Here is a 27,561-nt window from a genome sequence, read left to right as displayed (position 1 = left end):
GGTATTGCAAGTTTTTTCTTTCCTATTTTCCGTTTTTATTTATATTTTAGTGACTATTTTGACTGTTCTGTATCAACTTTGGAATCACTTTATCAGATTTCTAAATAAATTATGTTCATAATTTGCTTGAAAGTAGTATTGGTTAGCTGCTTACAAGTATGGCTCTTGGAATCTGACAAACTTGAAATCCAAGTTTGGCCTAAAATCCAGGTTTGATTCTCTATTCTTTGTGTGAACATGGTGAAGTTAATCTCGTAGCTTTTGTTAATCCATCTGTTTGGAGGGGGGTGGGAACCCAAAACCTAAATCTCTTTTATTTTTATTTATTTTTTTTGAAGCTTCTATTTGTTTATTTGACAGAGAGAGAGAGAGAGAGAGAGAGAGAGAGAGGGAGGAAGCACAAGTAGGGGGAGTGGGAGAGGGAGAAGCAGGCTTCCCGCCAAGCAGGGAGCCTGATGCGGGGCTTGATCCCAGAACCCAGGGATCATGACCTGAGCTGAAGGCAGACTCTTAACAACTAAGCCACCCAGACACCACCCTAAATCTCTTTTAAAGGAATGTTGTGAGAAGTAGATGAGAAGATGGGTATAAAGCATTGTAGTGTGGTGCTGAGCATGCACAAGCTCTTTGTAAAAGGAAGTTATTACTAAATATGTAGATTAATTTGAAGGAAAGTCAGCATTTACAAGAAGTTTAACATTGATTGTTTCAATCCAGGAACATGTTTTACCTTTTCATTTATGTTTGTCAATAATATTTTATGTAATTTTCTTTACATAAATTTGTTATATTTCTTACTGAGTTTACTCCTGGGTTTTTTTTTTTTTTAAGATTTTTAAACAAGCCATTATATTTAAAAATGTGTTAAGGTACATGCTAAAAATTTGAACAGTTCACAAGGTATGGAGTGAAAAGAAAGTCTGTTTTCTGTCCTGGATTCCAATTTCCCAGTCTTCCTGCACCAGAAGCAACTTCTGTTGCCAGTTTCTCACATGGATTCCCTGGGCTCTTTTTTAAATGTTTGCTTTGTTTTGCTTTTGTTTATTTATATTTTTGCCCTGCTGTATTGTTTTTACTGAGGAGAGATAGCACTACGTAGTGGTTATGAATACAGCTCTTGTGGCCTAAAATAATTACTTAAACTTTCTAAGTCTCCTTTCCTTGTTTTGGTAAAATGAAGACAATGGTTTTACATATCTACTAGTATTTTTTTAAAGATTTTATTTATTTTATTTGACAGACAGAGATTACAAGTAGGCAGAGAGACAGGCAAAGAGAGAGAGGAGGAAGCAGACTCCCTGCTGAGCAGAGAGCCTGATGCGGGTCTTGATCCCAAGACCCTGGGATCATAACCCGAGCCGAAGGCAGAGGCTTTAACCCACTGAGCCACCCAGGCGCCCCACATATCCACTAGTATTATAATGAATATAAAGTGTTGAGTTCTGAAGCTGGCACACTGCAGGCCTAGAGAGAATGTCAGTTGTTATTAACAGCTAGTACAGGTTTGCACATTTAAAGGAAGGTCACTGACTGGGCCAGGCTCACTCTTGGTTCTCTTTGCTTCTTCCCTCAGCCCCTGCCCTTCACTGAGAGGGAGCCAAGGTGATGGCAGCCATGCCCCTGAATGCCTGGCACCAGGTGAGCTGTGCCTCCCTCAGATCCATCAAGAAATCTTATTTGAGGAAATGGGAAATAAGAGGAGTGATTTGGGCAAAAGTGTTAGAGCCAAAGCAGCAGGAAGGCCCCGCTTCATCCCCACAGCGTGACTGGACAGTGACAGATTGAGCAGCCAGAGACCCCAGCGTCCAGGAAACAATGGCTGGAGATGGCTAGAGAGAGTGAGGAATCAGAAGTACAGCCTCTGGGGATCTCTGCTGAGCTGGAGAGCTCCCACGTTCAGTAGGGACCCCGACACAGGGATCCATGAGATAAGAGACTTGGACTGGTGGTGGAGGCACCAGTGTCCAGTAGGAGTATTCAAGATCAACAAGGTGGCAGGATTCTTGGGAGGTGGGATCAGAGGGATGGTGGGAGAAACAAAAGAAAAAGGGAGCCTATCGCATTTGTCCTCCAAAAAGAGAGCAAAGTTAGAGGCTTGGGATCAGTGAGGAAAGAATTGGTTCCAGGAAGGGCACATGAATGTCTGTCTTGAGAGTCAGTACTTCTGGTTGAGGCCAGCAGCATGCTGCAATATGAAATGTGATACGAGGTGACAGGAAATTTAATTTCAGAGGAGAACCCCATCAGCCCTCAGGGGCACTGTGACTTTGAGCTAGTCACCTAACCTCTTTGTGCCTCAGCTGACCTCATCTGTCAGATGACAACAGTGCTGCGCGTTCCAGGTTAGGAGAAAGATTCTGCCAGGTGCCTTTCAGCTCTGCAGTTTGCTGGGTTGTTGAGTGCAGCTTGATGGGCTCAGTCTTCTTCATGTCGCATCTCGTCGTCCATCATCCTATCCCTAGTACCATTCCCAGATCATCCATTATCTGGGTTCCTTTCCATTAGTATGGCTTTGCCTGGAAGCCTGATCTCGATGCATCAGTTTATTGTACCCATTGTACCTCCCACTCCTCCTGCACTTCCTGATAATTGCTAGTTTCCCCATGCCACTATCCATGGTCACTGTTTTCAGATTTTTATCATTAACTCTTCACTCTTCTTTGTCACCTTATTCATTCAATCCAGGTTCGTTTGTTCCTATCTCAGCACCCATTTGTCCCTTCTTTGGCTTTCCTGATTTTTTTGGAAGGTTTTATTTATTTATTTTTGAGAGAGGCAGAGAAAGCATGAGTGGGGGGAGGGGCAGAAGGAGAGGGAGAGGGACAAATAGACTGCCTGCTGAGGGAGGAACGTGACACAGGGCTCAGTCCCAGGACCCTGATCTTGACCTGAGCTGAAGTCTGACATTTAACTGACTGAGCCACCCAGGAGCCCCTGGCTTTCCTAATTTTATCATCCCTTTCCTGGATATTGTCAGCAGAGCCTTTCAGTAATTTCGTTTGTCTTCTATCTTGGGCCATCCTGTCCTCTAACATTTATTGCCTTTAAAACTCAGGCTCAGGTTCTTGAATTTGAGTTTGTTGTTGTATAGTGATCCATCTGAGTGCATTAGCTCACAGAGTTGAGGTCAGACTCGCATTTTATAAAGATCTTTCTATGTGCTGGACAAAGGTGGACTTGGAGGATAAGCCTGGAGTCAGGGATTGCAAGTCGCCATGGTCCAAAGGGCAGTTGCTGAGGAGTTGAATTATGTGGTGACTCATGGTGTTGCATAGGAGTCAGATTCAAGAAATATTTAGGAGAGAGAATTGGCAGGATTTGATTACTGATTGCTTGCCAGAACTAAGCAGTGACTAGGGAGATAGTTGAGAATGATTCTCAGGTTCCCATCCAGGGGGACCAGGCTGAAAGTGTTGCTACTGGCTGAGACTGGGAACCAAAATAATGACCAGCATCAGATGTGAGCACTTACCATTTGTTTCTCCTTGTACTGAGCAGGATTAGAAGCACTTTAAGGGAGAGTGAGGGTTCAGAATTGGACATGTCAGAATTATAACTGGCATGTGGGTCATTGACATCTGAGGCAGGCATGTGACTGATGCCAGGACCACATGAGACCTTGGAGTGAGGATCATGTTCACATGGGGAAGGCACCAAGGAGACAAGAAGGACCACATCATTGTGCTGTCTGGGAAAGAAGAGTTTGGGCTGGCAGCTGTTTGATTGGCAGAGGACAGCTTATCCAAGAGGTATAGAGACAGCCAAGGAGCCACCCAGCAGCAGTTAGAATCAGGAAGCATTTTGTCCTAGGAAGACTGCCTGGAGTTAAAGAGGCTCTCCCAACACCAGAGTTCTTTCTGAGGGAGGGGCTCAGGCAGAGGCAGCATAGGCCCCTTTGGTGAGGGTGGAAGGGTGGATGGCATAACAGGGTTCTGTATCAGGTGAGGGCTTCAGGGGGCGGGGCCCCTTTGGACAAACCATGACTATTCTCAGTAGGTGGCTGTAAGGGTTGGGGTAGGCAGGTAGATGTGGACATATAGCAGGGCTCGGTGTAAGTGCAGGGAGCAGGATGGGTAGGCTGGACTCTGATCAGGAAAGTGGGGACGGCAGCAGAGACATCCCTGGGATGTCACTCATGAGAAGTATAGTTGGAGGCCAATCATCTGTTCATAGAGTGTCTGAAACACCAGAAGGGCATGTGCAAAAATGAAGAGGGTTTATTTCAGGGAGGCGAATTTGTGAAAGATTTTCTTGCTTCCAGTTTTCTATATTGTGACATTGCCTCTTATAATAGTAAGTCTTATGCGTAATTAGAAGCTGCTCTGACAGTGAAGGGAGTCTCAGAGTTGCTGATTGTAGGTGTGGTCATTCGTTAGCACTCAGCGCCATGTCCTTTTACTTTTCATTTCCTATCCATCATGGGACTGTCCCTCAGAACCTCACAATGTCCCCTGTGCTCCACACTCTGGTTCTGAGCCAGATGATTGGCTCTGGGGTAGCAGGAACCTCTTGTTTTAGGAGGCGGTGACTTTCAAGGATGACTTTCAAGACATCCTTTCAAGGATGTCTACTTCACCTGGACAGAATGGGCTGGCCTTTCTCCTGCACAGAGAGACCTGTACAGGGAGGTGATGCTGACAAATTATGGGAACTTGACTTCCCTGGGTAAGGCTACTTCGCCTTTGGGACTCAGATGCCTAGGACGAGGGTAGGGTGGATTGTGGTGTGAATCTCATAACCTTTTACATATTTACAGGGGAAAAACTGCTACACCCTCAGCCTCAGAAGATGTCAGGCAGGGATGGAGGGAGAAGTCTGAGGTTAGTTTGGGTCTAATGTGGATTGGCCATTCTCTGGTGAGAACACTTCCCACCATAGGAGTTCTGTGCAGGGCACCATGGGAAAGAAGTATCTTCTGTTGAAGGTAGTGCCTTCAGCTCTTCCAGTGGTCTAAAGAAGACTTCCCTCATTGCTTTTCTTTGCTTGCATGTGTCTCACAGGATTTCACTGACAAACTTTAAGTGATTTTTCATAAAGAGGTCACAAATACTCAGTTTCCTTTTGATCAAAAATCTTGGGTTCCCCATTTTCCAGCCCACTTCTGTGGGCCTTATCCTTACTGAGCTGCTTTGGGGTTTCCTCCTCTGACTGCATACACAGCCTTATGTGGTATCTCAAGAACACTAACATGAGACTCCCTTTCAGTGCCATTTTCTGCTTCCTTTTCAGCATACCCAGTTTGCAGACTTGCCCTGATCTCACTTCTGGAAGGAGGGGATTTGCCTTGGGGTCTGGAGACACAGGATGATCCCCCTGCAGAGGGTACCAGTGATGTCTCTAAAGGTAGGTGAGGCAGGTTTAGAACCATCAACCATAGTCCTTTGTTAGATGCGTGTTTTGCCAGTTTTTGAGCACTTGCTGTGTGCTAAAATAGCACTTCCTTGTTTGAGAAGCTCTGGATGATACCAGTTACGGAGACAGAGTTAGAGAGCTAAAAAAGAGTTAAGTACTTTTAAGTACTGTTGGTATATTGTTGATATATACGCAGCAGGCTATGGGACAAGCAGGAAGGGTTAGACGAATTCCCGCCTCGAATATCAGGTGACGCTTCTTCAATGGCAGGCTATATGTTCTGCATGCAGCAGATAAGAACACATTGCAGATGGGGTGGGGGAAGATAATCTGGCTGGAGGAAAGGAATAATATAAGATCCAGTATAATTCCTGGCATAATATAATATCTGGAAAAGGATTAGTGTCTGGAATATATAAGCAACTCTGAAATCTCAGCAACAAAACAAAAAACAACCCAGTTAGGAAATGTGCAAAAGATATGAACAGACATTTCACCAAAGGGAACACAAATGAAAGCATGCTTGACATCATTAGCCATCAGGGAAATGCCGTTTAAAACCACAGTGAGATATCACTACACCTTGGTCATGTATGTCACCATATAATTGTGAAGAGCTTCATAGTTTGATGTGCAGGAGAATTACCTGGAGAGTGTATTTTAAAATGGACATTTTGGGTGCCTGGGTGGCTTATTGGGTTAAGCCTCTGCCTTTGGCTTGGGTCATGATCTCAGGGTCCTGGGATTGAGTCCTGCATCAGGCTCTGCTCCGCTGGGAGCCTGCTTCCTTCTCTCTCTCTCTCTTTCTCTCTTTCTCTGCCTGCCTCTCTGCCTACCTGTGATCTCTCTGTCAAATAAATAAATAAAAATCTGTTTAAAATCGACATTTCTGGGGCCAACTGTGAGCATTCATTGTTCTGTCTTTTTAAGTAAGTGTTCAGGAACATAGGCTTAGGACTGAAAGCCTAAGCAGGACTTCCTTTTGTCTACTTCTGTGCAGTTGACATGGTGGCCACTGGTCCTGTGTACTTACTAAACTCGTAAGCACTTGAAGGGGGGGCTAATTCAAATTGAAATGTCCTTTAAGTATAAAATACCAGATTTTGAAGACTTAGTAAAAAAAAAAAGTGTAAATGATCTCATTGATAATTTTTTTTTCATTGATAATTTTTATGTTGACTTCATGTTGAAATAATGTTTTAGTTTTATTGGGTTAAATAAAATACATTATTAAAATTAGTTTTACCATTTTCTTTTTACTTTTTTAATGTGGCTCCCATAAAAACAAAATTACATATGTAGCTTTTGTTTATGGCTCACATTATATTTCTTTTAAACAGCCCTGCTCTACTACAGAGCATATCCTTAAGCCCTCTTATTTAGCCAACCATGCATAAACATCGTAGGTGTGTCTAGAAAAGCCTAGAACATAGAGGTTATGGCAGATAACCATAGACTTCTGAAGGCTTCTGTCCTAGGGAGCTTATTGCATGGAAATAGGAAATGAGAGAGCTGGCAAAACAACATGGAGCAGGAGTGGGGACCCCTGCCACAGTGACCTTGCCACTAGCGGCAGATGACGTAAGCCCATGATTGCTATGTTTTAAAAATATTGGCTGGACATCATATATTGGACATCATTGATTGGACTATGGGGGAAATTAAGGTATAAAATCCTGTTACATTATTACTGTATTGCAGTTAGTAACTTCAGAGGCCTTCATAAGGGTAGGGACAGGGTGATGCAGGGATAGAAAGGCTTGTAGACGTGTCAGGGTAGCACTGGTAAAGCTTACCAGTAAACATAAATGAGCCTTGATATGGTGACAAGCACAGTAGAATTATCCCATGAAATTTTCTCTGGGACATACAGCTCCCTGGGTATAGCAGGCTCTTGAGAATGCAACTGTGATGTTGGGACAGGGTCAGGGCTGGGATTATACAGGGTGTCAAAGTCTGGAAACCTAGGCAGGCATACATAATGGTGTCAAAGACATTTTAATCTATTAAAAAATATATCTTCTTCCAGACTTTATGATCACCCTGTATATGTGAGAGTCCTCTAAATCCGTGGTTCTCACAGGGCCAGCCACTTTTGTTCCCCCAGGGGACATTTGGTAATGTCTGGAGACATTTTTGTTCAGTAGACAAAGGAGGGCACTGTGCGGTCTCTGGGCCTCAAAGCAAACCGTGTTCTCCCCTTTCTAAGTGGTTGAGCGGTCCCACAAGTCCCACAACAGCACATACTCAGCCATTTCTAACAGTTAGATGGCATATGCTCAACTCTTGTAGCTCACCAGGTGTTGCTTCTTGCTCTTAGATTCTGTGTTTCTTCCTCTGTGAGCATTTTCAAGCATTTAGGTACTATGAAGTTACAATTTATTGGGGACATACAGGGACAAACTCAAAATCTCATCTCCTCTTCCACAGCTACTATTTTCTGCCTCTGTGATATTTGGCTCTTCCAGTTTAACAGGTTTCTATTTCTGGCAGGCTACATGGAGGTTGGGATAGTAATCTCCAAAGGCTCTATAATTTTAGTGCTCTATTGTTTCCAGAATAATTCTCAGGTGGCATATGTCTTCCATTTCTCATGTCTGGAATGTTGCCGAGACCAACATTGACAGTGAGTCCACATCAACTCAGGGAATTTCTGAAGAAAGAGATGTGATGATATCACATGGGCTGCCACAGAGTGTTTTTCTGGAAAGTCACTTTCCAGAGACATGTGATCCAGAGAAACACCAGGAAATCTCCACGGTGAAAAATACTTGAAGTAAGGATGAGAGTATCCTCTGTTCGAGGAAACGCTTCAGATGTGAGGAGTGTGGGAGATGCTTCACCTTTTTTTCTTACTACGTTAGACACCAGAGAATCCACACTGGGAAGAAACCCTTTGAGTGTAATGAGTGTGGGAAATCCTTTAATGGCAATTCTTCATTAATTTGGCACCAGAGAATCCATATTGGAGAAAAACCCTATCAGTGTGAGGAATGTGGGCGAGCCTTTAATAATAGTGCAGATCTGATCAGGCATCAGAGAATCCACAGTGGAGACAGGCCCAGTGTCTGCCAGGAGTGGGGAAACGGCTTCCTCAGTAGTTCTGAGTTGGTTATACACTAGAGTATCCACACTGGGGAGAAACTTTATGAATGTAATGAGTCTGGAAAAGCTTTCATTGTTAAGTCAACACTAAGTAGGCATCAGAGGATCCACAGTGGAGAGAAACCATATGAGTGTCTTAAATGTGGGAAAACCGGTGGAATTTCCTCCGCTACATCATCATGTATGCTCACCCTAGAGAGAGACCTGTCCTGGATCTTGGTTCCTTTGGTCTCCCAGCATTTTTTACCCCCTTTTCATGGTAATTACCCTTCTGCTTTTTTTTTTGGAAAGCCACTCAACTCTCACTCAGCAGTTGATATGGTATGTAGGTGGGGCTTGCTACCCCACTGTAGGGGCGCAACATGTGGCCTAGTCTAACCCATCTCTATGTTCCTTCCCCTGCCACAGTGTTGGGTTCAGGTGATGAGGCCCATCTAATCAGGCGCTGAACCTACCAGGAAGCAACATTTCATTCTGCCGGACTCGGGTGTTAGCTCTGATCCATCATGAAGGGTGAGAAGAGGCTAGCCCTGCATATAAGAGAGAAATGCAGAGAACCAGATCTACCTCTGGGTGTTTCAGTGACATGAATCAACAAATTTCAGGTTTTTGCTTAGGTAATTTTGAGTTGGGTTTTCTTTCCTTGGTGATACTGATCCATTTCAATGTCTCACATGTTTCAAAGCCTTCAGAGTTAGCATAAACTTAATTTGGAGTCACTAAGTCCATGGTATGCAGAAACCTTTCGTACGTATGGTATGTTGGCAACACTGTAGCTGTGATTTTGATGGTTTGTGCAGAGGCACTTTAGTATGAATGTGGGAAAGCCATTAACTCTCAGTTAAGGCATGTTAACATTCAGGTATCCCAAATGAATGGAAGTTACAGCAATTTAAGCACTGAAATGAAAATTTCAAGTTACTGTAAGTGCTTTTCTTTGTTTTAAGTAGGATCCCTGCCCAACACAGGACTTGAACTCATGAGCTAAGAAGTCACATGTTCTACTGAATAAGCCAGCCAGGCTTTCAAGTTACTCAAAAACTAAATCTTGGGACACCTGGCTGGCTCAATCTGTTAAGCATCTGCCTTTGGCTCATGATCTCAGGGTCCTGGGATCGAGCCCCACATCAGGCTCCCTGCTCAGTGGGAAGCCTGCTTCTCTCTCTCCCTCTGCCGCTCTCCCTTACTTGCTCCCTCCCTCTGTCAAATAAATAAAATCTTTTAAAAAAAACAAAACAAAACAAACAAAAAACTAAATTCTATCAATGAATATTCTGTAGGGAAGATGTATGGTATTAAATGGAAAGCCTTGTTTACTTCCTACTCAGTTTCTGACAGAAGTGGATGCTGAATTTTTAATCTTATTTTAGATCTTACCAGATGTTTCCTTTTTGACCTATCTATAGTTAATTATACTAGTGTTTTTCTAATATTTAGTCATATTTATATTCTCATAATCCTAGTTGGATATGGTAGTACACATTTCTTTATATCTTGCTGGATAGTATTTGTTAGTATATTTAGGATCTTGTCATCTATATTCATATGTATGAGTGCCCTGTAATTTTTTTCCATCTTTGTCAAGATTGGGAACTGAGTTATATGAGATTGCTAGAAATAGCTAGGAGGCTCTTCTTTTTCTGTACATTAGAACAGTTTCAAAAGCCTAGCAATTATCTGTTCCCTGGAAATTTGGAGAAAAGTCCACCTAATAATGCTGGCTAGGCCAGTTGCTTTAGTTGGGGGTAGCATAGAGGACAAGAGATCTTTGATTACTTTATCAGTTCCTTCTATGGCATTGATCCAATTTCACTTTTTCTTCTTGAACCAATGTTGGTAATTTATAATTTCTTACTGACATTTACAAATCATTAGCCCTGCCTTTTACCCAGACGATCCTATTTTTAAAAATATTTTCAATATATGTTCCTTAGCATTCCTAAATCTGTTGGTCAGCAAAATCTGTATGAAGAGTTTTTATTACTTATACATTTGCATGCAAAATCTTGACATTCATCCTTATAATGCCTGGAATAACATGGCTACCATGACCTTTGATTTGGTTAGGGGACTCTAATAACCAAGGAAATGGCCTTGGTTATCTGTCTACAGCAGGATTCCTCAAACTTGATTCTGTCAGCATTTGGGACCTGATGATTTTTTGTTGATGCTATCCTATACATTGCAGGATGTTTAACTTACCCACTGACCTCTCCCCACTAGATACTATTTGTAACACTCTGCCTGACCCCAGTCATGAAAATCGAATTTTTGTCCCCTAATCTAGAGAGATCATAAAGGTATATTTTTGTAAAATTAGGAACAAATCCTCTTCTTTGCATGCATGTCAGTCTGTACCTTGTTTTGTCCCATGCCTCCCCGTACTATCGTCTGCTTGTCAGGACAGTTCTCAATTCCATATTACCTTGCTGTCTGCAGTCTTGCCTTGAGAAGACAACTTTATCAACTCCTTATTTGACAGCAATTTCCCCAGTGGGGAGGACATTGGGAGGTCATCTTTTAGTAATGGACTTAAAATTGTGCAGAGATGCCCAAAGTCATTCAAGCAAGGAAATGGTTGAAGTCACTTGAGTTAAAGTTTGTTTCAATTGTTGCCTCCCCAACAGAATATTAGTCTTTTATTGTTATAGCTGTTCTTTAATAAACACTAATAACCAGTACATTGTGTGTGCTTTCCTATGCTAGGTAATTCCCATTAACTGGGATCCTCCCAGCATCCTTTGAAGTAGATACTGTTACCTTGTTTCAGTTAGGAAATTGAAGAACAAAGAGGTTAAGTAGGTTGCCCAGAGATACAGCAAATAAGTGTAGGAGCTGAGACTCAAACCCAGGCAGTCTGACTTAAGAGCCCTTGCACTATTACCCAGTATTGCCCTCCTGTCTCTACTGCTTGTTGTTGTTGTTGTTGTTAGCTTTATTGTATGATTGACATATAATTGAGTCATTTTATTCACTTCTGCAAAAGGTTTTGCTGGGATTTTGATTGGATTGCTTTTAATGTATAGATGAATTGGGGAGAATTGACATCTTAACAATATTTTTCAGTCAATGAATACTACATCTCTCTGTGTGTTAGGTATTCTTTCATTTGTCATTATTTTGTAGTTTTCAGCATGCATATCTTGGGTATATTTTTAGATTTATACCTAAATATTTTGTGATTTTTTTGTGCTATTGTAAATGGTACTGTTTTTGAAAATTTATTAAAATTGTATTTGTATCATAGAAAAGATTACTATTAGAAATTTCAGTTTCCAACAATTATTTTTTTTTCTTTTTTGTACCTTGACTTTAATTCTGTGACCTTGCTAAACTCACTTGTTAGCTCTAGGAAATTTTGTAGATTCTTTGGGATTTCCCTTTCTTTCTTTCTTTCTTTCTTTCTTTTTCTTTGACAGAGAGAGAGAGAGAACACAAGCAGGGGGAGCTGCAGGTAGAGGGAGAGGGAGAAACAGACTCCGCACTGGCAGTGATCCCGACATGGGACTCGACCCCAGGACCCTGGGATCATGACCTAAGCCGAAGGCAGACTCTTTTTTAAGTTTATTTTTATTTTTATTTTTTCAGTGTTCCAAGATTTATTGTTTATGTACCACACCCAGGACTCCATGCAGTAGGTGCCCTCACTACCCACCACGAGTCTCACCCACCCACCCATCCCATTCCCCTCTAAAACCCTTGAAGGCAGACTCTTAACCAACTGAGCCACCCTGGTGCCCTGGGATTTTCTGGGTAGACAGTTATGTCCTTTTGCAAATAGTAAGTTTTATTTCTTCCTTTCCGATCTGTATGCCCTTTCTTTTCTGGCCTTCCTTGTACTTGTTAGGACTCCCAGTACAGTGTTGAATAGTAGTGGTAAGAGCAGACATACCTGCCTTGTACCCAATCTTGGATGGAAGGCGTTCTTTCTGTCACCATTCAGTATATTTTCAGCTGCAAGGAAACAATCCATACCAAATCCTGTGTCTTTGTAGCCACTGCAACAAAACATTGAGTTTTAACAGTGCCTTTTGGGGCAGCCAAGTTTTGTGTGTGGAACTTAAGTTCCACTATAACTTCAATCCATTTGTGGCCAGGCTTTTCAGAGAGCTGGGAGAGAAGTTGATATTTCCCCCACCACTTTAAAGTCAGGAATAACAGCAAATGTGTCGTGATCATATGCTATATTCTGGGTCCCCTGACTTACAGTGCTCTTAGTCTAAATTTAAGTTAGATAACATAGGAGTTAGAGGGAGAGCCGGTTATTCAGGCCATGAAGTGACCAAGACAGGAAGTGGCCTCTATTGGAATCTGGGGAGTGGCCAAGGCTTTAAGATAATTATGTTTGATGGTAGATATCACAATAGACCTGGGTATGAGTATACATTTTCTTGTAGGTGGTACAATAGAACAGTACCAGTTAGCTATTTATTAACCCTGAAGACTCAACTGGAATACCATGTGGGCAGCTGGGAGTGGAAATTACTCATCATTTAAGCAAAAAGAATTTCAGGTGGCTAGCTTTTCCCCATTCTAATGATCCTAAGGACATTGGATTAGAGTCTTGGACAGGGAAACCCAGATTGCAAAATCCTGCTGAATTTCTCTCTAAATATCAAGAATAGTATGCACTCTGATTCATGAAATGTGACTATGCAGGAAATAAGTAACACTGCTTAAGTTCTAATTCTCCCCCATAAGTCACCTGTGACAGTAATTGTTCACCTGCCATTCACCTGTGACAGTAATCTTGTTATATTTACTAAATAGTTTGAAGGGGAAAAAAAGACTTGCATAAAAATCAATACAATGTCATGGAGAAATAGGGCACCTAAGTTCAAGTCTTGGTCGGACACATCTGCTAATGCTCACGGCCAGGGTTGAAAGATGACACAATATGTAGTTTGTCCAAAGTACTTCAGAGTACAACTCAAATCACACTGTCTCTCTGCTTGGAGTAGTCATTGACCAGAGATAATTGAGACATTTCTCCTCATTGGGGTAGTCTTTTGCTGTTGTTGTTTTTGAGTTTGTGCAGATTAAAAGTATAGCAACCTTCTTCCCCAAGCAAATTAATCAAGCTCTTCCCAAGTCTTGCCACTCAGTAAACACATAGGTTTCCATTATTCTAAAGACTAATAAAATTACCAACAGTAAAAACTTTGTTTGTTTCTTGTCCAGATTTAATGGACATTATATGAGTAAATGCCCAGAATAGGCAAGTCTGTAGATCTGAAAGTAGATCAGTAGTTGTTTGGGAATGGAGGAAATCTTCACATGGGGGTTGTATTAATTTTCTGTTTGCTGCTGTAACAAATTACCATGAACAGTGACTTAACACACACTTACTCTATGTGTTTATTAATTTATCTTACAGTTCTAGAAGTCAGAAGTCCAAAATGTGTTTCATTGGGCTAAATTCCAAGTGTTGGCTAAGGAAGGACTATTTTCTTGCCTTTTCTAGTTTCTAGAGGCCACTTTTCTTGGTTTGTGGCTCTTTTCCTCTAGCTTCAAAGCCAGCCATGTTGGGACAAGTTTCTCTCAATCTGTCACCTCTGTGGTTCCAGTGACCTCTTCCTGTGATCTCTCCACTTTTAAGGACTCTTATGAGTATACTGGGACCATCTAGATAATCCAGGATAATCTTATTTTCAAATCAGCTGATAAGCAATTTAATTCCATCTGCAACCTTACTGTTTCTTTGTTACGTAACCTAACATGTAAGTTCCAGACATGTTTGAGGGGACCATTACTCTGCCTATCACAGGGAAGATGGAAAGTGAATGCTAGTGCTGATGGTTATAGGGTTTCTTTTTGGGAATGATGAAACTGTTCTAAAACTGATTGTGGTGATGGTTGTGCAATTCTTTTAATATACCTAAAACTACTAAGTTGTATACATTAGTGTGGGATATGAATTACATTTTAATAAAGCATGTGTTTGTGTGTGTGTATTCAGTATTTCTAGAACCAATTTCTATAATCTTCCTGCCTGAGTCCAGCTCCTCTTCCTGAATTCCTGAATTAACTGAGTCTTAGTTAATGACACCTTCATCTATCACGTTACCCAAACTTTGTGGCTAGAATAGATTGTTCCCTTTCCTCATTATCCGTTATTTGATCTTTTTTAAAAAAATCTCCACTATTTTCATTTCCTAAATAGTTCTAAAATAGTATCCCTTCTCAATCCTGGTCTTTCTTAATGTGACTGGATCTTTACCCCTGAGGACAGGATTTTTTGTTTGTTTGTTTTTGTTTTGTTTTGTTTTGGTTTGGTTTTATTGCCTATCTCTTTGGCATTGTGATGACATCTGTGGACCACTCTAAAACTAGTTATATTAAAATATAGTTAAATGGTTGGGGTGCCTGGGTGGCTCAGTGGGTTAAAGCCTCTGCCTTCGGCTCAGGTCATGATCTCAGGGTCCTGGGATCGAGCCCCACATCGGCCTCCCTGCTCGGCAGGGAGCCTGCTTCCTCCTCTCTCTCTGCCTGTTTCTCTGCCTACTTGTGATCTCTTTCTGTCAAATAAATAAATAAATAAATAATCTTTTAAAAAATTAAAAAAAATCTGGGATACATTAGTATATGTGTGCCTTTACCACTGTGGTAAAATGAAATGTCAAAATCTAAAGGTGAGCCCTAATAACAACAATGACAATTTCAAATTAGGGATGAGAATAGCTTATATTTTGAGATACCTGCATTAACTGTGATATGATATGAAAATATCTGTGATTTCTTTTGGTGGCAAAGTCACAGGTTACTGCTGATAGTAATGTGGTTTGTTGCCAATACATAATTGAAGGAAATGCTAAATGTCAGTTAGAGATCAGCGAAAACAACCGTCCGCTTTCTCTGCCATTCAAGGTCTCCGAGGACCGCTGGTTAAGAAGCCCCCGCCCCCCGGGGCCCGAAGCCTGGGGACCACCGAGCGGCGCGCTCCGACGTCCTAGAGAGGAGCTCGTGAGTCTCGGGCGACGGGGCCCGGCGGTGACGCGCTTCCGGTCACGCTGCACACTGCGCCTTTTCTGAGGTGAGTGGTGGGCTTCGTCGCCGGGCGTCTCTGCTAGGGGCGCACCCTTCGCCCTTGGAGGAGGCCGCCTCCAGCGTCCCGGAAGCCGTGGTGGAGGGAGGCGGAGGCTGGCTGCCTGCCGGCCAGTGCTGCCGTCCCTTGGGTGGCTTCGCTCGCCCCAGCCCACAGCTGCCGCTTTGGGACGAGGAGCTGTGGACGGAAAGTAGGCGCTCTGTGTGCGCGACACGGCGGCGGAGCCCTGCCCTTCGGCTCCACCACTACCTACCGAGCCGCTGCCGGGCAGCTGCGGCTCCAAGTTCCGGGGATGCGGCTGGAAAGGAGCCCAGCGTGGGCCTCACCCTCCGGGAGCTTTCAGTTTAGTGGGAAAGTCACATAGTCCTCAAACGTGATCGATGGACGCCACCTGCTTGCAGCCCAGTAGCTGTGGCCTGTTGCGCTCCGGCGAAAGACCAGCTCCTTAACGTGTGCACAGGTCCCTGCATGGCTGCGTCTTCTACAACTCTACACCCTCGTTTTGCAGCACACTCTTCCTTGGCCATGCTACAGCCTTCTTGGCTTTTCACCTCCAGAACATGTGTTTGTTTTTTTTTTTTTTTTAAGATTTTATTTATTTATTTGACAGAGAGAGATCACAAGTAGAGAGAGAGAGAGAGAGAGAGAGAGGAGGAAGCAGGCTCCCCGCTGAGCAGAGAGTCCGATGCGGGACTCCATCCCAGGACTTTGGGATCATGACCTGAGCGGAAGGCAGAGTCTTAATCCACTGAGCCACCCGGGCGCTCCCAGAACATGCGTTTTTAACTTAGTTAATTCCTATCCCTAAGTCTTCCCATCTAGGATAGGTTTCCCTGGCACTGATCGCAGTTATGATCTTTGTTATTTATGAGAATCTTTGATTTGTATGTGTCCTTCCTTTAGTGTGGACAAAGCTCCATGACAGAAGGTCACACCCGTTTTCCCTCTCTCTCCTGTATCTCACACTTGGCCTGGAGTGAATGAGGTATACGATAAATGTTGAGTGAATAAAGCACAAATTAATGCAAATGTATAATCTCAAACTGGGAGAGGTGGTATACAGTAAAGGGAACACGGTATGAGTGGAGATTCTAACATGGGAAGCTAACTTGGTTTGTAGAGGACAATCTGAAGGATGATCTAGTATTATCTAGGTGAACTAGGGTCAGGCTGCTGGAGAGTATTGTAGGCAGACCCTATCAGTTACAAAGGTCCTAAGGCTGATGAAGACTAGTTCATACAGAGGCAATAGCAGGTACAAAGGCCTGGGATTAGCACAGTAGAGAACTGAAGGAAGGCCAGAGTGGCTGAACGAAGGAGGGGGTGGCACAAGATGAGGCCAGCAGGAAATGACAGCATACAGTGAGGTTAGGGAAGATGGTGGCTTTGGGGCAGGATATGACTGCTTAGTAAGAATACAAAGTGTCGGGGCACTTGGGTGGCTCAGTTGTTAAGCATCTGCCTTTGGCTCAGGTCCTCATCCCAGGACCCTGGGAACTAGCCCCGCATCAGGCTCCTTGCTCAGCAGGAAGCCTGCTTCTCACTCTCCCGCTCCCCCTGCTGGTGGTTCTGCAGTGTCTCTCTCTGTCAAATGAATAAGTAAAATCTTAAAAAAAAAAAAAAATACAAAGTGTCTGTAGGGGATGATATGGTTAAAGTAATAACCTAGCATTTTGGCTTGGTGAGGTGGCCTTTCATGGTCCTTTGCTAATCAGTCACCACTGGGTCCTAGAATAGAGTGGTGAACAAAAAGAAAAGAAAGACTTACTCTGTGATTCTCTTCTCTCGATTTTCTTGGTGACTATTCCATATTAACCTCAGAATCACTGTATCAGGCTCTAAAAGATCCTTTTGGGATTATTACTGGAAGTGATCTAGTGTAGTTAACTGAAAATGTGACCTTTGGAATATGGTACATCTGGTTGGAATCCAGGTTCATCTACCACCTTGTGACCTTGGTAAAGAAAATTATTCTCATAGCCTTGTTTTCTCATTTGGGAAAAAGAAAATTCAGAGCATTAAAGTGGAGACTGAATGGATTTTACATCCAATAACATTTTTTTCCTTTTTAGGTTTCTCTGTAAAAGTTTTGAGTTTTTAAAAATTTTTATTTATTTGCTTGTTTGACAGCACAAGAGTGCGAGCAGGGGGAGGATCAGAGGGAGAGGGACAAGCAGACTCTGCGCGGAGGGCTCGGGGGGTACTCAACGTGGGAGTAGATCCGTGATCCCTAGATCCTGACCTGAGCTGAAATCAAGAGTTGGATGCTTAACAGACTGAACTAACCAGGATCAGTTTTTTTTTTTTTTTTTTTTTTAAATAAAAGCCTGGGTTTCCTCTTCTTAGGTTTTGCTCTTTGGTCTTTGCTTGTTTTGCTCTTTGTGTACTCCTGTTCCCCCCGCACTTACATCTTACCCAGGACAGGCGGAATGGCTCGATGGTGGTACAGGCTCCGGTGCCTGAGGGCAAGTTACTTACCCTTTCAAAATCTGTTTCTTCCGAAGTCACACTTCATTTTATGGAGTGGGTGAAGGAAGAAATACATGCCACTTCTCCAATGGGCATTGGATAAATGATGGCTGCTGTTGTTATTGGCCCCAGGTTTGTTGGTTTAAAGGAGAGCCTTTGACTGGGCCAAGCTCACTCATGGTTCTCTTTGCTTCTTCCCCTCAGCCCCTGCCCTTCACCGAGAGGGAGCCAAGGTGATGGCAGCCATGCCCCTGAACGCCTGGCACCAGGTGAGCTGTGACTCCCTCAAGTTAGCCTTCAGAGATCTAATCTGAAAGAAATGGGACAAGAGAGGGATAATTCTGGCGAGACTCTTAGAGCCAAAGCAGCAGGAAGGCATCTTTTCTTTCTCTCCTGTAGGACTGGATGTTGATGGTGAGGGGCTAAGCAGCCAGAAGCTTGGCAAACACTGGCTGGAGGAAGTGTCCGGGGAATCAGTGGTCTCCTGTTCTCTAGCTCTCTGCTGAACTGGAGAGCGCCCAGGTTCAGTAGGGACCCCCATGGAGGGATCTCTGAGAATGAGGGACTCAGGTTGGTGGCATAAGTATCCAGTGTTTGGTGGAAGTGATTGAGATCAGTGAAGTTTCGAAGTTCTTGGGAGGTGGGGGCAGAGGGCAAGCAGGAAGAAGACAAGAAAAAAGGGGCTCTTAGCCTTTGTCCTCTTAAAGAAGTTTGGCTTCATAACCAGGGAAAATATATCATCCTTAATGTCAATATTGCTGGCTAAGGTGAGGCACCAGCAGGCTGTGATGGGGGAAATCTTCTGCGCTAGGATGGGACACCCATCAGGACTCTGTGGTCTTGAGCCAAATGGTTGAACTCTGTATTCTGATGGACTTTCATTTGTAAAGTAAGCCTTAAAGACTTTACATTTGTGGAACTGGGAAATTGATTTCTTGAGTTGTAGTTCACTTTTTAACTGGGGAGTCGCTAGGTGTTGATTATCATTTCCTCTTTTTGGGACTTATTTATCCAGTAACTTAACATCCATGAATCATATCCCAAGTCCCAATCCTGGATTTCTGACATCTTTTAGGTCCCTCTCCTTCACTTTAATCGATGCAGTATCTTCCCGATAGCTTCCACCCTCTTCCGACCTTCTGTAAGTGCTAGTGAGTCACTGGTACCACCATATCACACAGTCCTGACCAGTCAGTTTCCAGACTGTGGAGCGATTGTTGACTCACTCTCCTTTGATACCACTTCTAGAGAGGCACCAAGTCCCAGCTCCTTCTGCCTGCTATCTCTCACTTGTCCCATATTTTATATTGCCATCATTCATGGTTTATCATTCCTTTTCTGGGATTTTTGTTGGCAGATCATTCCAGCTAGTTGCTCTGTGTACAGTCTCATGCCTTCCTCTCACTACTTACCACCTGATGAAGCTCAGTGTCCTGAGCTTTGGTTTTATCCTCTAGTCCAGGGTTCTCAAACTTTAGTGTGCTCCAGAATCATCTGGAGGGCTCATTAAAGCAGAAATTGCTTTCAGGTGGGGCCTAACAGTTTGATTTCCAAAAGGTTTTCAGGTTCTTCTCCTCCTCCTCCTCCTCCTCCTTTCCCCTTCTTTCCCCTCCTTCTCTCCCCCACCCCCCCAGTCCTCTTCCTTCTCCTGGTCTTCCTCCTGCTGCTGCTTATGCTCTGGGAAACCACACTTTAAGAACCACTGTTGTAGTTAGTGCTGACTCATTAAGTCATTGAGTTTAGTGGGTCATGTTGTCATTTTTAAAATAGATCATTGTATATGCTGGCTGAGGATGGATTCAATGCAGGACAGCCTGGAATTGGAGCTGTTTAAGTGTCCCCAGCTGTTGAGCTAGGGTACTGATTATATGATGGTGAAGAAGAGTCAGATTCTGGAAATATTTGGTCAATGAAATGGCAGGATCTGATTACCAGCTGCATATGAGAAATGGGGAGTGACTGGAGTGAGTTAGTCTCGGGTAAATTTTAGGTTGTAGTGTAGGTGTCCGGGCTGAAATTGGTACTGTTAACTGAGGGAAACAATATTGTCGCTCATTGTGCCGATTAGTTTATGTGAGTTAGAAAAGCCAGTTTTGGTTGGAAGATAAATTTGGTGTAGTTGATGGGTCAGGCATATTAGGTCACCAGGGAGTGCTGGAACTAGTGGAAGATGGGGATCTGCAGAATCAGCTGAGGCATTAGGAAGTCGGAGGATATTCATTGCATGTTCAGGTAACCAGGTTGATACTGAAGTCTAAGGAGTAGGTAGAGGGTCTAAACCAGATGGTGGCACTTTCTGGGGAGGTAAAGCTGGGGCCGTCAGAGAAGGGAAAGGAGGGGCTGTTGAAAAATCTTGAGACTTGGTTGGTAGAAGCGACTGTAGATTGTCTTGGATGTATAAAGAAAATCCCCTAAAAGAGCTGTCCAGCAGCAATTTGATTCCAAAAGCAGATTCTCCCAGGAAGACCCATCAGGAAGTCCATCAGAGTAGACTGCTCCAGGCGGCACTAAGATCTCTGCTAGATGTTCTTGAGGACAGGCAGTATAGCTCTTCAAACACAGATCGGGATTGGATGAGACAGGCTCATCAGAGCAGACCATGATGCTCTTCTTGTTAAGGTGGACTTGAGATCTGGGGCAGAATGAGCACTTGTGGGCGCCTGGGTGACTCAGTTGGTTAAGCAACTGCCTTTGTCTCAGGTCATGATCCCAGAGTCCCAGGATTGAGTCCCACATTGGGCTTCCAGCTCCACAGGGAGTCTGCTTCTCCCTCTGAGCTTCTCCCCTCTCATGCTCTCTCTCACTGTCTCTCTCTCAAATAAATAAAATCTTTAAAAAAATTAAAAAAAAGAATGAACATTTGTCGGGTACAGATGGATTGATTACCTGGGCACTGAGGCAGTGAAGGGGGAACAGGTAGGTCCTGACATGCTACCTGTGAGTGGGAATCTAGATCGATTGAAGCTAATGTCCATTCGTAGGTGTAACAACAAAATATTAGAAGTATTTATAAAATCAAAGAATTTGCTTTGGGAAGTTTAATTAATGGGAGATTATCCAAGGTTTTTGAGTGTTACCATGTTATGAAATATTATATTTCATGTCCTAATGGAAGCCCTTCTGTTAATTAAAGAAGTTTTGGATTTTGGGTTGTAGAAATAGTGATTTATTGGTACAACATCCAGTTTCTTCCCTTCTTCTTATTAGCTGTCCCTATTAGGACCCCTCATACATAGTGTCCCCTGTGCCCTGTACTCTTGTCCCTGAGTCAGAAAATTGGCTCTGGGGCAGCAGGAACTTCTTGTTTTAGGAGTTGGTGACCTTTAAGGATGTGGCTGTCTACTTCACCCGGACAGAATGGGCTGGTCTTTCTCCCACACAGAAGGCCCTATACAGAAGCGTGATGCTGGAGAATTATGGGAACTTGACATCCCTGGGTAAGTCTGCTTTCCTTCTGGAACTCAGAGCTGTGCTTTCCTGTTTCCTTCCTTGTTCTCTCCTAATAGGCTGGGTGTGCATTGTGGAGAGGGAGTGGTTGTCTCTGGTATCCTCCACTCTGGCTCCAGGGCTGAAACCAAATGACCCACTTCAAAGGTTGCTGGGTAGGGAGAGATCTTGGGTCAGTTTGGTCGCAATTTATGGAATTGCTGTCCCCTGGTAAGAGTACATCCCATCTTCTAAGGGGCTCTGCACAGTAAGGAGTACATAGTTTTCATTGCCAGAGCTAATTTCTTAGCTTGTCTAGGGAAGGGTGTGACCCCTTCCCTGTGTGTGTAGGATCTCACTAACTTATCTATTCTTTTTTTTTTTTTTAAAGATTTTATTTATTTATTTGAGAGAGAGAGACAGTGAGAGAGCGCATGAGCGAGGAGAAGGTCAGAGAGCGAAGCAGACTCCCCATGGAGCTGGGAGCCTGATGTGGGACTCGATCCCGGGACTCCAGGATCACGCCCTGAGCCGAAGGCAGTCGTCCAACCAACTGAGCCACCCAGGCGTCCCTAACTTATCTATTCTTTAAGTAGGAAAGGATCACAGATGCTTGGTTTCTTGATCAAATCTTGGCTTTCTCCAGTCCTGAGCCTTGTTCTGTGGATCTTATCTTACGAGGCCCTTGGGGTTTTCCTTCTTTTGACACATTGGACACACAGCTAAAAGGTGCTGTTTTCTCCCCCTTTGCAGGATACCCAGTGCCCAAACCTATCCTGATCTCACTTCTGGAGGGAGAGAATTTGCCTTGGGGCTTGGAGGCACAGGAGAACCCATCTGCAGAGGGGACCAAAGACATCTGTAAAGGTAAGGAGGAATGTTTAGAACTGGCAACTATGGAACTTTATAGGGCACTGTATTTTCAAACAAACCATGCTGGGAAGAATTTAAATAAATGGTTGATTTCTTTTATAAGTAAAATATGAAACCTTTCCCATTAATTTTAACTCTTAACAAGATAACAGGTTCCCCTTAGGGTTCATGTAGTTTTTGAATCCATTACTCCTTTCTGAGTTTCAGCTTTTCCTATCTAAGTGGTTCCCCCTTCTTTGGACAAGATGGATTTGTTCACAGGTGGTTTCCAGCCTTGCCATGTGCCAAGCTTTGTTTAAAAACCTCTGGAGGATACATGCTATGGGGATAGATGTAAAGAACTTTTAAAAAGTGTGTTAAAAGCTGTTGTTTGTATATAGGTAGTGGGCTGTGGGAGCACAGCAGAAGGAGAAGTTGAGAAGTTACCAGCTCAAGTAAGCTGCTTCAGTGGCAGGTTTTATGTTCCAAATTTGACTTACAACAATGGATCCCATATGGAAAAAAAGGAGGTAGATTATCTGGCCTAAGAAAAGGAGTAGAGTATCCAGTAAATTGTTCGGAAGAATTTTACAGTTTAATGTCCAGGGACAGTCACCTGGAGAGCATATTTTAAAATGGGTATTTCTGGAGCACTTATAAGTATTTGTCTTTTCTAGTAAGCAGTAGAGGAGCATGAAGCTTAGGACACAAAGCCCAAGTAAGCTTTCTAGAGTCTGAGGTTGGCCTAGTTTACAGTATACCCTGACCCCCTTTACTCAGCCAGTGATGTGGATGAAGGTAGTTGCTATGTCTTAGCCACTCAGCCTGTGTTAAAAATCTAGAATGCAGGGTGTGTGGTGGATCTGAGTGCTTTATCCTTTTTTTTTTTCATTTATTCATTTGACAGACAGAAATCACAAGTAGGCAGAGAGAGGTGGAAGCAGGCTTCCCAGTGAGCAGAGAACCCGATGTGTGGCTCGATCCGGACCCTGATCATGACCTGATCTGAAGGCAGTTTGAAAAACACTGCTGTAAGAAAAGGTTGGATGTGAAGGGGTGATCATTAAGCCCAAGTGGTTTTGAGGGTCTGCAGAAGGAAATGGTTGGTGATGAAGAGGAGGGATGAGAGAGCTGGTAGAGCAGTGAAGCTGGGGAAGGGAGGAGACGGCCTGAGGTGGCTGGGAAGCACGAGATGTAAGAGGGCAGCACATGGCTTGAATGAGTGGGGGCAGAAGTGGGAGGGAAAGACCTTGAGGGCACTGCATCTGGGCAGCTTTGTGTTTTCAGCAGGAAGGTGGCGGTAATGGCTAGGAAGGTGGTGTCTTGGAAGAACTGCTGAGGGGATCCTGATCTGGATGATGGCAGATTATGAGGCAGCAGGAAAAGAAACAGTATTTTGGTCATTGATTGCCCAAGTCCTGGTTTCGTAAATGAGCACCCTCGTAGCAAGAACGAGGCCGGGTGTAAAGAGCAGACCGCCAGGGCTCAGCTGTGAGCACTCTCTTCCATACTGCTCGTTGCCCTGTTCCCTTCAGTCTCCAATGTCTCCTCTCCCACCGCCTTTCTCCAAGGGCTCTTGCTAGTTTAACTCACACTGGAAGGATGAACTTGATTAATGAGCAGAAGAGTCCCAGGTAACCCAAATTAATGTTAAAACAAAATTAGTCCAGCATTTTATATAAAACAGATTGACTTGGGGACACCTGGGTGGCTCGGTTGGTTGAGCATCTGCCTGTGGCTTGGGTCATGATCCCAGGGTCCTGAGACTGAGCCTGGCCTTGGGCTAGTTGCTCAGCAGGGAGCCTGCTTCTCCCCCTGCCTGCTGTTCTCCCTGCTTGTGCACTCTCGCTCGATCTCTGGCAAATAACTAATCTTAAAAAAAAAAAAAAAATTAGATTGACTTTAACTGAGGTAAAATGGCATCCAGTCTTGGAATACGAATGCCATTTTACAGGTGGCTGTTTGTCTTCTTTTTCTAAAATGAGAAGAACTGCTCTGCAGTCTTGCTGTATCTTGCTGTATTCTTCCTTTCCAAATAAAGTTTCTGCATGTTTGAGAGTCAGACTTTTGTGAGAGTCTGATAACAAGACAGGAATTTCCAGCAATTTTAGGGAGTTCGTTGTCCTCTGTGAACCTGCAGTGAACAACTTTGGGGGGATGTCCTGCAGCTGAGAACCTCTGACTGGGATTTTCTTCTCTCTCTGCCTTGTCACAGCCTAGTGCCTTTAATGCTTAGTGTCTCCAGGCTTTGGGGCCATTTGAGTGTATGAATTTTTTAAAAGAATCTTTTTCCTTCATCACCTTTGTATTCTGACTCTGTTCTTTTGTACATTCTGACTCTGAGTCTCGCAGCCCCAGTGTCACCACTTGCTCTTAGGGCCTGTGCCTTTGCTATTTTGTAGGTCTATGAATATGGTAGGGTGGAAAGATAATGGAATGTACCAGAGAGAAGTTATTCAAAAAGTCTGGAGTCTGGAAAACTTTGGGAAGCAACCTGGTGTGTGCTGTGTATACCGATACCCTATGTCTCCTCGACTGTTCGCACTTTGATTTTAGTCTTGCCAGCAGTCCAGTGTGGGGGTTGGAATAATAATCTCTAAAGGCTCTATAATTTCCAATACTGTTTTGTTTCTAGCATAATTCTCAGGTGGCATTTGTGTTTTATGTTATATTAGATACTGAGACCAGCATTGGCAATGAGTCCACATCAACACAGGGACTTTCTGAAGAAAGAGATGTGATATTGTCACATGGGTTGCGGAAGAGTGCTGTTCAGGGAGCCAACGTTCTAGAAGCCTGTGAACTGGAAAAGCACCAGGAAATCCCCACAGTGAAAAACATTAAAGGAAAGGTTCCGAGAATGCACTGTGCAAGGAAACCCTTCAGCTGTGAGGAGTGTGGGAAATGCTTCAGTTATTTTTCGTATTATGTGCGACACCAGAGAATCCACACTGGGGAGAAACCCTTTGAGTGTAATGAGTGTGGAAAAGCCTTTAATGGCAATTCTTCATTAATTCGGCACCAGAGAATCCACACTGGAGAGAAACCCTATCAGTGTGAAGAGTGTGGGCGAGCCTTTAATGATAACGCCAATCTGATCAGGCATCAGAGAATCCACAGTGGGGACCGGCCCTATCTCTGTGGAGAGTGTGGAAACAGTTTTACCAGCAGTTCCGAGTTTGTTATACATCAAAGAATCCACACTGGGGAGAGACCTTATGAGTGTAATGAGTGTGGAAAAGCTTTTGTTGGTAATTCACCACTACTTCGACATCAGAAAATCCACAGCGGAGAGAAACCCTATGAATGTAATGAGTGCGGCAAGAGCTTTGGAAGGACGTCCCATCTTAGCCAACATCAGCGTATTCACACGGGGGAAAAGCCTTATTCTTGTAAAATTTGTGGGCAGGCCTTCAATTTTCATACAAAATTAACTCGGCACCAGAGAGTCCACAGTGAAGAGAAACCCTTTGACTGTGTAGATTGTGGAAAAGCCTTTAGTGCTCAGGAACAATTAAAAAGGCATCTGAGGATCCATATTCAGGAGGCCTCCTATTTATGTGATGCGTGTGGGAAAGTCTTTACTGGCAAAAGAAATCTTCTTCAGCATCAAAGAAGCCATACTGCAGAGAAAACCTATGAGTGTGTCAAGTACGGAAAAACCTTTAGGACTTCTTCCAAGCTAGGTCATCATGAGCGTGTCCACCCTGGAGACAAACCTGTCCTGGACATTTGTCATTTTGGCCTTCCAGAGTTTTTCACCCCCTTTTACTGGTAGTAGATTACTGAATTTGCCTTTGGCTTTTTTGTCTTCCACTCAGGAGCAGGATGTGTGACACAGGCCCGGTTCAGTTGCACATTCCTTTCCCTCGGCCATGGCTGGTGGTTCAGATGTCAGTAGTTTGCCCAGCGTGGTCCAGTCACAGCTGCAGGACTTGGCAGGAGTTACTAGGAAGAAATACTCTTCTTTTACCCCCCTAGTCTTAAAGCTGAGAGGAGCTCTTAGATTCTTGTGGAGGCTGAGGAGAACGTCAACGCAGCAAAAGAGAAATCAGAGTTGAAGAGCAGTCACCCTCAAAGCTTCTGTTTGAACAACTACATTAAACTATATTTGAAGCCAGAAATACAGCCTGGCTTTTGAGTTCCAGTAACCAGTACAATTTAACTCTGTTTTTGTTTCGTTGTCTTTTTGTTCAAGCAAGGTTAGGGTAGGTTTTCTTCCCTTGCAAAAGAGCCACTGTAACAAAAATCTTCAGGAATAATAAACCTGGTGGGGAAATGTTTTTATGTGTATAATGTGTGGGAAAGTCTTTAGCTGTAGTCCCAGCAGTCCCTGTGGACTGCTGAGGACCCTGGGATCATGACCTGAGCCGAAGGCAGATGATGCTCAACTGACTGAGCCACCCAGGTGCCCCGGGGGGAGGCGGATTATTTTGAGGGCAGATCATGTAAAAGTCACTTAGAATAAAACTGGTGAGAGTAACAGGCTCTGGGACTTAGTTTCACATGTTGCCACGTCAGCCATAGCTGCCCTTCAATAAATGATGTCACAGCAGTGATCTGCTTGTGACACATTCTGTGCCAGGCACTTTTCCTAAATCACTGCATATACTTAAACAATTGTATGAAGTAGTTGTTGTCATTAGCTCCATGTTACAGTTGAGGCAAAGATTAATTTGGCGACCCAAGGACACAGTAGCAGAGCAGGGGTTCAAATACAGGCAGCCAGATTTCAGAACCCACCAGTGTCCTGGCCATTCCAGTATTGCCTTGTTGAGATCAGAGGGAAGGTCAGTAACAGTAGAGGGATTGTTGGAGGAGACTGGTAAGTTCCTTAGAGGTGGAGGAGAACATCAAGAACAAATCAAGGAGTTCTGTGAAGTGTGTAAACCTGGCGATTCACAGACCTGTACCCCTGGGGCTAATAATACATTATATAGTTAATTTTAAAAATTAGAAAAAAAAAAAAAAAGAACAAGTCAAGATCAGGCTGTACCTGAGGGGTAGATGGGAAATAGGCAACAGCGAGGGAAAGCATAGATTACACTAAAACAGACATGTCTACTACAGACAGTATCTTAATATGGCACACCCAGGAGGCTGCAGACCTGACTTTTAGGTCCCTTCTCCCTCAGAAACACCATTTGAAACTGGGTATTTTCCATCATGTACCCAAACCAGACAGCTGGGTCCTCTGAGGTGTTTCAGCTTTGAGATGTGGTGACAGCCTGAGAGATGTGTAGCCGTTTTCATCTTTGTGGACTTCTTTATTGAGTAATTAGCATCCATGGTCCCTGACCCCATTGCCACTA

General features: G+C 43.6%; 1 protein-coding gene across 7 annotated transcripts in view; it reads left to right on the top strand.

Annotated features, from left to right (window-relative positions):
• The window catches only part of ZNF19 (zinc finger protein 19), a 29,749-nt gene extending 2,579 nt beyond the window's left edge, over positions 1 to 27,170 (top strand). For 2 of the 7 annotated variants that reach the window (XM_044255783.1, XM_044255784.1), the window contains exons 2-8: positions 1,574 to 1,638; positions 5,230 to 5,343; positions 15,325 to 15,490; positions 18,176 to 18,240; positions 21,282 to 21,408; positions 22,151 to 22,264; positions 24,925 to 27,170. In XM_044255783.1, coding sequence (XP_044111718.1) covers positions 18,208 to 18,240; positions 21,282 to 21,408; positions 22,151 to 22,264; positions 24,925 to 26,027 — 1,377 coding nt within the window. In that variant the 5' untranslated portion in view covers positions 1,574 to 1,638; positions 5,230 to 5,343; positions 15,325 to 15,490; positions 18,176 to 18,207 and the 3' untranslated portion in view covers positions 26,028 to 27,170. Of the gene's footprint in view, positions 1 to 1,573; positions 1,639 to 4,528; positions 4,666 to 4,756; positions 4,821 to 5,229; positions 5,344 to 8,865; positions 9,075 to 15,324; positions 15,491 to 18,175; positions 18,241 to 18,370; positions 18,542 to 21,281; positions 21,409 to 22,150; positions 22,265 to 24,924 lie in introns of those variants that run through there. The other 5 variants (XM_044255785.1, XM_044255786.1, XM_044255787.1 and 2 more) reach the window with 5 other exon arrangements.
• Positions 27,171 to 27,561: the final 391 nt, after the last annotated feature.

Source organism: Neovison vison, chromosome 7 (genome assembly GCF_020171115.1).
Source record: "Neovison vison isolate M4711 chromosome 7, ASM_NN_V1, whole genome shotgun sequence".
Taxonomy (NCBI): Eukaryota; Metazoa; Chordata; class Mammalia; order Carnivora; family Mustelidae; genus Neogale; species Neogale vison.
Note: the sequence above shows the minus strand (reverse complement) of the source record. Positions and strands in the feature narration are given on the sequence as shown.